This window comes from Coregonus lavaretus, assembly GCF_964263955.1.
Source record: "Coregonus lavaretus genome assembly, chromosome: 27".
NCBI lineage: Eukaryota > Metazoa > Chordata > Actinopteri > Salmoniformes > Salmonidae > Coregonus > Coregonus lavaretus.
The window spans coordinates 29,299,777-29,312,217 of record NC_140014.1 but is presented as its reverse complement, the minus strand read 5'-3'; the positions used below and the strand labels follow the sequence as shown (position 1 = coordinate 29,312,217).

The window sequence follows — 12,441 nt, the reverse complement described above, 5'->3', positions numbered from 1 at the left end:
GTACAACAAAAAAGATTGAGCTGAAACATATGACGACTTCATCAGAGTTCTGCTCAGGATTCTCACCGATGTGCCGACAGTGCCATTGGTGTGTCTGTGGGCAGTTTGGAGGGCGGGGGGAAGTGGAGGTGTGTGTGTGCGTGTGCATGTGCGTGAGTGTGAATGTGAGTGTAAGTATGAGCATGAGCCTGAGTGTGTATGCTTCAGTAAAACCACTTTGATATCACACATTGTGCTTTGAGCTCACACCTGCAGGCAAGGTTTTAACTCACATTCCATTAATGAGTTTGGTTGGTAAACTGTCTGAGCCAACATCATTGTAACTCTACTGAGATGAATGGAGGTCAGGGTATGATGTGGCTGCTTGTTACTGTACGTAAATTGTGCTATATTTTAGATGCAAAAGGAATTAAAAGAGTTATGTTTTGAATTGATCATGTGAATTTCTTTATTCATTAAATACCAAAATATCATCCAATACATTAAATAACCCCAAAATAAATAGAGCCACATAATGAATACATACATAATCAATTGTGTGATTTAAAGATCAATAGAAAATATATCTATATTTGATTATTCAAATCGATCTTTCAATGACACAGCCAAAGCTCCATAAAACTAACACACAAATACTTTCATTACATTCTACGCATGTAGGGATTAAGCCTTAAACCTTGATATTGCCAGCACCAAGGCCCAACCAGTTGTGCCACCAGGCTGGACCTCATCACTCCAATATCATTACTGTTGGTTTTCGATGGTAGGCCTGACACAGGTGCAGCCCACTGAGATAACCTTTGACTCTAGCCGGTAGTGGCATTTCTTCCCACTTCCCATCACCTTCCACAGGACCAGGATCTGGTAGAAGATGGGTTTGGACTCCAGGTTCCTGTCCTCCTTACCCGCAACGTTCAGACATCCCTCCAGAGAGCACCTGACCTCCGAGATGATGGGGGGAAAGCGTCTATTGTCATAGGTAGTGCTGGAGAGAGAGAGAGGGGGAGCGGACGATATTAGAGATCACAATGTATTCAACAGAGCAGAGTTGATATTTCCTCATACTTATTTCAAGGCAAGCATCTTAAAGGTATGGAAGGTATAAAAACAAAGTGTGTGTGTGTGAGTGTGGGGCGGGAAAAGGAAAATGGCCCACCTCCCCATGAGGACAAAGGCTATTTTAAGCTTAAGGGTTAGGTTTAGGGTTAGGGTTACAATTAGGGTTACAATTAGGGTTAGGGTAAGGTGTTAATGGTTAGGGTTAGGAGTTAGGTTTAGGATTTGGGTTAGGTTAGGTTAGGGGTTAAGGAAAATAGAATTTTGAATGCAAATACATTTGAGATCCCCACAAGGATAGAATAACAAAATGTGTGTGTGTCTTGGTGTTGGTATCCATGTCCCCTTGTATTGTGATATTTGCATTGTGTCTGTGTAAGTTACTTGTTGGTCCTTACTTGTAAGTCCATGGGGAGATCGAATGGTTCCAAATGGGTCTGATGGAATGGGAAGGAACCAAGTCACTTGGGTCTAGGCGCAGGGGAAGAATTACTGTGTCGGGACCTGTAGACTCTGACTCTGTAGGCTTCTTGTGTGTCTGCAGGGTGTTCCGTGTGTGGATCTCTGTCTTCTCTGGATGGACACGGGGGGCCGCCTCTGCCCCCATCATCATCATCATCATCATCACCAACACCCCCATCATACACAGAACCTGAGGAACCAAGGGACTGTTAGTAGCCTGGTATTACCTCTGAAAGGTATCTTTACCCCAGGTTTCATGGGGCCTCTTACCTTTCAAACAGCACACATTTGAACGTATTGCCCAACTGATAAAGACACCAGTGGCAAAATCCAGTAATATCTTGAAGAAACTAAAATCATCACTTACCGTCAAAGACTGGAAGCTTAAAGTAGATACCATGATGCTGCTGTGTTGTGCTGTGGTCTGGTTGTTCTGTTGTTGTATTGTGGCTCTGGTCTGGTTGTCTGAGGTGATGATGTTAGTTTTATACTGTAGTGGCCTAGTGACCGCGTGACTTCGTCACTTTGTTCACTTCCTGTGATGCTGTGACTGTCTTTCATCCTGTGCTTAGTGCTTACTAACTAACCACATAGCATGAAAAGTAGTGCACATAGTTACTGCTGACATATATGGAAATGTTAATGTCTTATTTGGGGAATTTCAAGTCCATTGTGTGGTCCATAATTGGGCCAGATAACTTTGTTCCTTGACAAAGTCAGTGGCAAAAGGCTAATATCAGTTGAGGACTTAGTTACATTTACATTTTTGTCATTTAGCAGACGCTCTTATCCAGAGCGACTTACAGTTAGTGAATGCATACATAAAAAAATAAAAAAATTCATACTGGCCCACCGTGGGAAATGAACCCACATCCCTGCCGGCCAAACCCTCCCCTACCTTGGACGGCGCTGGACCAATTGTGTGCCGCCCATGGGTCTCCCGGTCGCGGCCGGCTGCGACAGAGCCTGGACTCGAACCAGGATCTCTAGTGGCACAGCTAGCACTGCGATGCAGTGCCTTAGACCACTGCGCCACTCGGGAGTCGTTAATGACAACTACTAGTTAACAACAAGTATTATCATTTTGATCATGATCATTGCACAAGCTTGATGTACACTCACTGGACTCTAACCACACACTCACACATACTACACTGACACTCCAACACACACACACACACACACACACACACACACACACACACGGACACACACACGAAACACACAAACATATGCATATTGGCACCACACATACACACACTCAGACACACAGACACACACACACACATTCACACACATACATTCACAGTCCTTCACACTCTTCACATTCGCTGCTGCTACTCTCTGTTTATTATCTATGAATAGTCACTTTACCCCTACCTACATGTACAGTACCAGTCAAAAGTTTGGACACACCTACTCATTCAAGGGTTTTTCTTTATTTTTACTATTTTCTACATTGTAGAATAATAGTGAAGACATCAAAACAATGAAATAACACATATGGAATCATGAGGTAACCAAAAAAGTGTTAAACAAATCAAAATATATTTTACATTTGAGATTCTTCAAAGTAGCCACCGTTTGCCTTGATGACAGCTTTGCACACTCTTGAAATGCACATTGACTCGGTACAGTTACCCCTTGTATATAGCCTCATTCTTTTATTGTGTTACTATTTTTCCTTTATTTATTTAGCAAGTTTTTCTTACTTACTTTTGAAAAACTCTACATTGTTAGTTAAGTGCTCGTAAGTAAGCATTTCACGGTAACTACACCTGTTGTATTTGGCGCATGTGACAAATAAAAATGTATTTGATTTTATTTGTTATGTAGGGCTCAACAAAGCGTTTGCCAAATAATTTTATACTGACATTAGCCAACCAGCCAGCCGTGGGAAGCTGTATGGTTATGGGCCAGAGTTGTCATGAATAGTTCTTATAGGTATGAAGATATCTATGTCACAGCAACGGTATGTCAGTTTAAACAGCCATTGTCAAGCCATGTGATTGTCATTTGAGTCTACTGACTTTTTGGAGATCAGATTAGATCTACTTTATTATCCCACCAGGGGGGGAATTCATTTGGTCATATGCTTAAAATGATGATGTATGTAGTTAACTGTCTGTCTGCAATTTGATATCAAAATCTTTTTGAGGACTCAAAATGTTCACTGTCCTGGGAAAATAGCACACACAAAGTTAAAATTGTATAACAGTAATAATACAACTACGCAATCATAGACACTGTACACTTCCTCGCTCTTGATACTCCCACGCTTCAACACTCAGAACATAATAGAACCAGCCCCTGACCTGGATTGTCAAGCCGACCAAACGCATAGGTTCAGAAAGACCGCACCGTAAGTTTCCATCCTTCAATTTCACATTGCTTTGTCTTGGTTTTGCGATGCACTCACGGATCGTGTTCAAAATGATATCGAGACAATGTGGTTATATTTTGGTATCATTGGGCATTTACGAAATGGCAAGGGTAGATTCCAAACTATTCATGGTAGAAAATATCTAGATGTGTTTTGGATGATTAATTTCACTGTACAGAGCTGAACCCTAACACAGTGTGTCCCAAATAGTTGGCCTGGACATGACTAGTTCCCCTTTGGTCACAACAAAGGACTGAGTTCAGGCCAGACACATTGGTTTGATTCAGTTACAAGAAAAAGCTTTAGGTGGGTCATTTACAGCCCTTTCTGAAGTAAAGGGTCATATTCTCATAGTTGCAAAACTGTATCCGGTTTGATATCCAGTTCGTGATACATAAAATAATGGAAAGCGAGGGATCTTGGAGTGACAGTTCAGGTACTCCAGAAAGGCTTGTCTGTGTTTGATGTGGCTCAGGCATTCTAGGACTTTCATTCCTCTTGTTATGTCAACACGACAATCTATGACACCAGTGTCAGAGTAAATATGGACGTCAGGCCCAGGGTTAAGCTACATGGAGTTTCTAAACATCCAGGAATCTCTGATGTTGCTTCCTCTTCCTCCGCTAACAATCTACCAGCGCGGGCTAAGTAATATTGCATTTTATATCAATTATATGGATTTAAAACCTGTGTATCTGTGGCTGACACTGGTCAATCAAGAGCTGAGAACAAGTCACAAATATCTCTTTCCTTTCCTGACTTTTGGTGAGTCACTTTATATACAGCATATTGTATGACTTCTCTATGAGGATAGCAGCCGTCTTATGGGCTCCTGACCAATTCCACTATTTTGTGTTTTTTTAAAGCTGATCTTAACGTTTTTTTGTACACAATGTCTCCACCATCATTTCCTATGACCGAAAACAGCGTCTGGACATCAGAACAGCGATCACTAACCTTGATTTAGATGAGAATTTCTACTTCAACGAGTTGGCAGCTCTGGATGTTCTGCTTACTCCAGACCAGGCCCTAATCCCCGGGACTCGAAGCGACAAAAAAGAGGCAGGTGAAGCGACATCCTGATTAAACTACGTCAGCAAACAAATAGACCGCCATTGACCTCTGTTCTGTTGGCAAATGTGCAATCACTGGAAATCAAACTGGATGAGCTTTGTTCGAGAATATCTTATCAACAGGACCTGAAAAACTGTAATATCCTATGTTTCTCAGAGTCATGGCTGAATGAGGACATGAATATTCATCTCACTGGTTTCTCTATGCATCGTCAAGACCAGATGGCAGACTCAGATAAGACGAAGGGAGGAGGGATGTGTCTCTTTGATAACAACAGCTGGTGCACAATCTCTAGTTAAGGAAGTCTCAAGTTTTTGATCGCCTGAGTTAGAATACCTCATGATAAGCTGCAGACCATACTATTTACTAAGAGAGTTTTCATCTATATTTTTCGTAGCTGTCTATTTACCACCACAAACCGATGATGGCACTAAGACCATACTCAACAAGCTGTATAGGGCCAAACAAGAAAATGCACATTCGGATGCAGCGTTTCTTGTGATTTGAATGCAGGGAAACTGAAATCTGTTTTATCTAATCTTTACCAGCATGTCACCTGTGCAACTAGAGGTCACAAAACTCTAGATCACATTTACTCCACACACAGAAATGCATACAAGGCCCTCCCTCGCCCTCCCTTTGGCAAATCAGACCATAACTCTACCCTTCTGCTTCCTGCTTACAAGCAAATACTCAAACAGGAAGTTCATCGGATGTGGTCCGATGAAGCGGATGCTAAGCTACAGAACTGTTTCGCTAGCACAGACTGGACTATGTTCTGGGATTCATCCGATAACATTGAGGAGTTTACCACATCAGTCACCGGCTTCATTAATAAGTGCATCGACAACGTCATCCCCACAGTGACCGTACGTACATACCCCAACCAGAAGCCATGGATTACAACAATCAAATCACATTTTATTGGTCACATACACATATTTAGCAGATGCTTGTGTTCGTAGCTCCAACAGTGTAGTAGTATCTAACAATTCACAACAATACACACAAATCTAAAAGTAAAATAATGGAATTAAGAAATATATAAATATTAGGACAAGCAATGTTTGAGTGGCATTGACTAAAATACAGTAGAGTGCAGTATATATGAAATGAGTAAAACAGTATGTAAACATTATTAAAGTGACAAGTGTTACATTTAAAGTGACCAGTGATTCCATGTCTATGTACATAGGGCAGCAGCCTCTAAGGTGCAGGGTTGAGTAATCGGGTGGTAGCTGGCTAGTGATGGCTATTTAACAGTCTGATGGCCTTGAGATAGAAGCAGTTTTTCAGTCTTTAGGTCCCAGCTTTGATGCACTTGTACTGAGCTCGCCTTCTGGATGATAGAGGGGTGAACATGCCGTGGTTCGGGTGGTTGATGTCCTTGATGATCTTTTTGGCCTTCCTGTGACATCGGTGCTGTAGATGTCCTGGAGGGCAGGCAGTGTGCCCCCGGTGATGTGTTGGGCAGACCCCACCACCCTCTGGAGAGCCCTGCGGTTGTGGGCGGTGCAGTTACTGTACCAGGCGGTGATACAGCCCAACAGGATGCTCTCATCTGTACATCTGTAAAAGTTTGTGAGGGTCTTAGGGGCCAAGCCAAATTTCTGAGGTTGAAGAGGCGCTGTTGCGTCTTCTTCACCACACTGTCTGTGTGGGAGGACCATTTCAGATTGTCAGTGATGTGTACGCCGAGGAACTTGAAGCTTTTCACCTTCTCCACTGCGATCCCGTCGATGTGAATAGGGGCGTGCTCTCTCTGTTGTCTCCTGAAGTCCACGATCAGCTCCTTCGTTTTGTTGATGTTGAGGGAGAGGTTATTTTCTTGCCACCACTCCGCCAGGGCCCTCACCTCCTCCCTGTAGGCTGTCTCATCATTGTTTGTAATCAGGCCTCCTACTGTTGTGTCGTCTGCAAACTTGATTATTGAGTTGGAGGCTTGCGTGGCCACGCAGTCAAGGGTGAAGAGGGAGTACAGGAGGGGGCAGAGCACGCACCCTTGTGGGGCCCCTGTGTTGAGGATCAGCGTAGTGGAGGTGTTGTTTCCTACCTTCACCACCTGGGGGGCGGCCCGTCAGGAAGTCCAGGACCCAGTTGCACAGTGCGGGGTTCAGACCCAGGGCCCCAAGCTTAATGATGAGCTTGTAGGGGACTATAGTGTTGAAGGCTGAGCTATAGTCAATGAACAGCATTCTTACATAGCTATTCCTCTTGTCCTGATGGGATAGTGCAGTGAGCATCCGCACTGAGCTAAAGGCTAGAGCTGCCGCTTTCAAAGAGCGGTACGCTAATCTGGACACTTATAAGAAATGCTGCTATGACCTCCAATGAGCCATCAAACAGGCAAAGCGTCAATACAGCACTAAGATCGAATCCTACTACCCCGGCTCTGACGATCAATGGGTGTGTCAGGGCTTGCAAACTATCATGGATTACAAAGGGAAACCCAGCCGCGAGCTGCCCAGTGAGGCGAGCCTACTGTACCAGACAAGCTAAATGCCTTCTATGCTTGCTTCGATGCAAGCAATCATGCATGACAGAATCAGATGTTCCGGACAACTGTGTGATTTTTCTCGATATGAGTAAGACCATTAAACAGGTAAACATTCGCAAGGCCGCAGGGCCAGACGGAATACCAGGCCATGTACTCAGAGCATGCGCTGACCAGTTGGCAATTGTCTTCACTGACATTTTCAACCTATCCCTGGCCCAGTCTGTAATACCAACTGTAGTCCCTGTAACCAAGAACGCCAAGGTAACTTGACTAAATGACTATGACCACGTAGCACTCACATCTATAGCCATGAAATGCTTTGAAAGGCTTGTCATGGCTCACATCAACACCATCATCCCAGACATCTTGTACCCACTCCAATTCGCATACCGGCCCTACAGATCCACAGATGACGCAATCTCTATTGCACTCCGCACTCCAAATAAATTTTTTATTTTATTTGTTGTGTTTTGTTGTCTCATGGGTAGCAAATAAATCAGATGCATTTTATTTATCGACATGCACACATCCTCTCTCCAGATAAAATGGGTCACAGAAGTGCTGACACGCTTCCCAGCCCTACAGGCCCTGAGCACCACACAAGACTCTGACCAGTCACAGCAGCAGACTCAGAATGACACCTTGACACCTTCTGACAGAGACCACAACAGGGGACACTAGGAATCACATCACACAGGGTGACAAGGTTGCATCACAGGAAGAGGAGGTACTGTATAGTACAATACCCGTAAGATATCCACCCACAGAGAATCTGGATGTTTTTTCTCTCTCTCTCTCTCTCTCTCTCTCTCTCTCTCTCTCTCTCTCTCTCTCTCTCTCTCTCTCTCTCTCTCTCTCTCTCTCTCTCTCTCTCTCTCTCTCTCTCTCTCTCTCTCTCTCTCTCTCTCTCTCTCTCTCTCGGGTGTTGTTAGATTAGATGTAGCCTGTTCTAAAATAGGACAGTGGCTGGATGCAGTCAGCCTCTCACTCATCTGTGTGATGCTGTGCAGTGGTTGAGTGGTAGAGAGCACATGGGGAAACTGTATCATTGGAGGCATCTATCTAGAACAGAGTTTCGTCTAGATGGAGAGATAGATAGCAAAGCTGTTGTGTAGTTCATAGCCTAGCGTGTGCAGGAATGACTAGACTACAACCGCGTAGGAGGAGGTAGGAGTATCACACAACCGCTGCTTCTCTGATATTATCTTCTCAGCCTATGTGGTTGATCACTGAGATAAAAAGATAGATGCATGCAACTGGCTACAGGAATGACCAACCATAGTACTATAGCTGCAGTGTGTGCAGGCTTACGTTCCAGCCCAGCAATAATACACAATTTACCTTAACAAGACCTTGATGATGAGTTCACTAGTTGAATCAGGTGTGTTTTTGCTGAGATGGGCCTGGTTCTCCAAAAGCATGTTAAGGCTAAGTTCATAGTTAGAAACTTCATAAGAGAATCATTAAATCTCCCCAAACCATCGCTATTAACGTTTCACTTGAAAACGGTCGCAATCTTCTGCCTGCCTCAGAACAGCTAATTGCATCGTTAGATGCTTTTTTGCCCTCCCGTATCACTTTATACACAGAAGATCCCCAGTAAACATAGACTCACATGGTTTATCCAGCTCTCTGTGACAGCTGATAAATTTGGAAAAACATTTACTATAAATACAGTTGCCAATGTCTTTGCAATTGATACAAACAAGCAACGTATAAAAATCTGCTTAAAATGAAAACCGAGATGACTGCATTAAAATATAAATACAGTAGGCTATATGCCTATTTCAATCCTATTGAAATACATTTCATGTTCAATCAATTTAGTTATATTTTCCTACTTGTAGGCTACTGTCTGTAATTTGTATCAATATTTAATGATGTGTAATGTGTAGCCTAAATCGTTAACTTAGTGCATTTTATTTGGTAAGCATTAGAATAAGCGCCCTCAATATTTGCAGCCGTAGGTGTTAATATCTCTCTAGGAGCTGATACGTCATCAGTATTGTGAAATAATGCTAATGTTAAAGTAAAATTTAAATAGAGAAAACTGATCCCAGATCAGCCCTGCCTTTCTTTCGATCCTATCAGTTTCGAGACATGCTCCAATGACGCACTTAGCGACTGTGTTTTGGGAAACGCATGTTTCTGGCCATTGTAGGAAAGATGCATCGTTAAAACACTCCTAAACCTAAATTCCATCGCTATCGTGAAACTGGGCCCTGAGCTGTAACAAAAGCATACACACCCTGTAGGTCCCCAGGACCAGCAATCAAGTACATTGCACTAGGAGAAGCAAACAGAGTCACACATAAACAAAATTATATGCTCTTATATAATCAAGAGATAATATAATCTAGTCTTCCCTTCCCTAAGAATTTTGTAGAGGATGCACAATGTCCGTGAGGGAAATTAGTCATCCAGTTTTAAAGGGCAACTCAACCACTTCTCAACCTCATTTTCATTATCTTCAGCACAAAAACAGTGATTTTCAAACACTATGAGATTTGCGGTGACGTGGGGAGCAAGAAAATACACTCCCTCTGGCTAGAAACTCATTACAAGTTTTGAAAATCACTGTTTTTCTTACTTTTAATCCTACCCTGTGATGTCACAGAGAAGCATTTTTTTGAAAGTTTTTAAACACGGATCATATAAACATGCCATTTTCACATATGTAGACACTGGTATGGTGCTGGAGATAATGAATATGAGGTAGTGGACATTTCCTTTAACACCCTTTTGCATGGTGTTTCCACACCCAAGGAGGCTGGTAGTAGATTAGGTGATAAGGCCAACTAACTTAGATCTGCAGAATCTCCCTTTGTTTCCAATGGTCTACCACCGATATGAAGGTCAAAGATAACATCTCATTTTTATCACTTTTCTAATCAATAATACTTGCAGTTCTTCCACTCAAGGCAATCAGATAAATACATCACACCGGGAGACAGAAGTTATGTGACAGACATCAGAGATGGAACTCAAAAGCAACGTGTCGAGGTATCTGGTGAGTAAAACAGACAGCATGTGTGATAAAGCTACTACTAAGGTTTTTTGTTATACTGAAAGTCATTTGTAACAATCTATTTATTTGCCATACTTTTATTGCCATATACTTCTGATGTGCTAGTTGATTCATCTTATAAAAAACAAACGAATTGGTTGCCTCATGTATTCATCAGTACAGTGCAGCATCACATCCGATTTGGACAAATTGATTCATTCAATTGATGAAAATGCAAGTAGAATAGTTTCTGTCCCATGGTTTTTCATTAGCCTGTCTGTTTCTGCTTTAGTTTCAGCACTATTCATTTGTTACATAACTTATAATATTTCCATCTCTTCCCGTCCTCAGGTTGTGTGCGGTGTCTCTATGCTGCTGGGCCTGACAATGGCCAAAGGGAAGGAGGAGGAGAAGGAGAGGTGTGAGGACACACTGACTATCCCTTCAGACTACTACAAGACTCCTTCAGAGGAATCAGAGGGAAACGGGAACATCCACACACGCTCCCTGTCCCCCTGGACCTGGAAGTGAGTTTACAGTAACACACACACTAAAGTATTTGATACTGTACTTAAAGGGATAGTTTTCAGAAATGTTGACCTCGGGAGGAGTTATGCTACTGTCTTACAATGTTAATACAAGCTCTAAGGAAAGCCTGTGAAAACTATCCCTTCAAACAGTATTTAGTACGTTTTACTGTTAAAATATTTGTTGTTGATTTATTGCTTAAGTGGTTTTCTTCTCTTTCTGTTCCATCTCCAGACCCACTACAGTCGAGAACAGTATTCCTACGACCATTTGGGAGGCCGAGTGCAGCTCTATGTACTGTGTCTACCCCACCAACAGCAGCCAGGCCGTGGGCTATAGGCAGAACTCTGTACTTATCTACCAGCAGGTCCTGGTGCTCCACACCTCAGCCACTAGGAAGTGCTACAGCGTCTCCTTCCTGTCCATGGCCGTGGGGTGCACCTGTGCCTGGGCAAGGACATCTTGATGTAGCCAGCAGAACAGTACATCCATGGTCTTACTTTGTTTGGTTATTAATTTAATTCAATCAAAATGTTATTTAATTTATTTTAATTGAAAGCTTCCATGGGAAGTCCAACATTTGTTGATCCTACAAAGCCAGAAGAATTGACTGTGATTAACTGAGTAGAATTCAAGAAAAAGATCACCATTGAAATGTAATGCATTTATAAATGTTTTCCATTTGAGCAATAAAATCATTTTAAAAACCCAATTGTCTTAAACCTTTTGAACCATAAATATGTTTTTTTAATATTATATAATAGAAAACGAATAGAATAGAAAAAGCCTTTCATGAACTGACACTCACACTCTTTTCCCCCTTACCAGCTCTGACTGCTATGACTGTGATACAGTGTGTTCAGATAATTGATTTATTCCACATTTTGTTGTGTTACAGCCTGAATGAAAAATAGATTAAATATATATTTTTCTCTCTCACCTATCTACACACAATACCCCATAATGACAAAGTGAAAACATGTTTTTAGAAATATTTTAAAATGTCTTGAAAATGAAACACATAAATATCTCATTTACATAAGTATTCACACCTCTGGGTCAATGTTAGAATCACCTTTGTCAGCGATTACAGCAGCTCTTTCTGGGTAAATCTGCAAGAGCTTTGCACACCTGGATTGTACAATATTGTACAACGGATTGTACAATATTTAAAATTATTCAAGCTCTGTCAAGTTCGTTGTTGATCATTGCTAGACAGCTATTTTCAAGTCTTGCCATAGATTTTCAAGCCGATTTACACTACCAGTCAAAGTTTAGACACACCTACTCATTCAAGGGTTTTTCTTTATTTTTTACTATTTTTTACATTGTAGAATAATAGTGAAGACATCAAAACTATGAAATAACACATATGGAATCATGTAGTAACCAAAAAAGTGTTAAACAAATCAAAATATATTTTATATTTGAGAT

At 41.9% G+C, this 12,441-nt stretch overlaps 2 protein-coding genes across 4 annotated transcripts; one reads left to right on the top strand and one right to left on the bottom strand.

Annotated features, from left to right (window-relative positions):
• Nucleotides 1-521: 521 nt before the first annotated feature.
• Nucleotides 522-2,172, bottom strand: LOC311102714 (interleukin-17F-like). The gene is made up of 2 exons (XM_084144086.1): nt 1,455-2,172; nt 522-985 (listed from the first exon to the last, which is right to left on the bottom strand). Exons 1-2 carry the CDS (start codon nt 1,697-1,699, stop codon nt 745-747), a joined length of 486 nt encoding a protein of 161 aa, XP_084000212.1. The 5' UTR covers nt 1,700-2,172; the 3' UTR covers nt 522-744.
• Nucleotides 2,173-3,451: 1,279 nt separating this feature from the next.
• Nucleotides 3,452-11,642, top strand: LOC311102562 (interleukin-17A-like). Of its 3 annotated transcripts, XM_084143940.1 has the most exons (5): nt 3,452-4,666; nt 8,013-8,199; nt 10,380-10,482; nt 10,831-11,006; nt 11,242-11,642. In XM_084143940.1, the coding sequence occupies exons 3-5, from the start codon at nt 10,450-10,452 to the stop codon at nt 11,471-11,473; spliced, it is 441 nt and encodes a 146-aa protein (XP_084000066.1). In that variant the 5' UTR covers nt 3,452-4,666; nt 8,013-8,199; nt 10,380-10,449; the 3' UTR covers nt 11,474-11,642. The 3 variants fall into 3 exon arrangements, with proteins under 3 accessions (XP_084000066.1, XP_084000068.1, XP_084000067.1); XM_084143942.1 differs by lacking the exon at nt 8,013-8,199 and having other exon boundaries at nt 3,452-3,880; XM_084143941.1 differs by lacking the exon at nt 8,013-8,199 and having other exon boundaries at nt 10,394-10,482.
• Nucleotides 11,643-12,441: the final 799 nt, after the last annotated feature.

What these genes read in the sequence shown, in the direction of transcription:
- LOC311102714 (XM_084144086.1), bottom strand. Translation starts at nt 1,699, where the DNA reads ATGATGGGGGTGTTGGTGATGATGATGATGATGATGATGGGGGCAGAG. An exon ending in ATCTCCCCATGGACTTACAA is followed by an intron (nt 986 to 1,454) that starts GTAAGGACCAAC and finishes CTCTCTCTCCAG; the next exon opens with CACTACCTATGACAATAGAC.
- LOC311102562 (XM_084143942.1), top strand. Translation starts at nt 10,450, where the DNA reads ATGGAACTCAAAAGCAACGTGTCGAGGTATCTG. An exon ending in GCAACGTGTCGAGGTATCTG is followed by an intron (nt 10,483 to 10,830) that starts GTGAGTAAAACA and finishes TCCCGTCCTCAG; the next exon opens with GTTGTGTGCGGTGTCTCTAT. An exon ending in CTGTCCCCCTGGACCTGGAA is followed by an intron (nt 11,007 to 11,241) that starts GTGAGTTTACAG and finishes TTCCATCTCCAG; the next exon opens with ACCCACTACAGTCGAGAACA.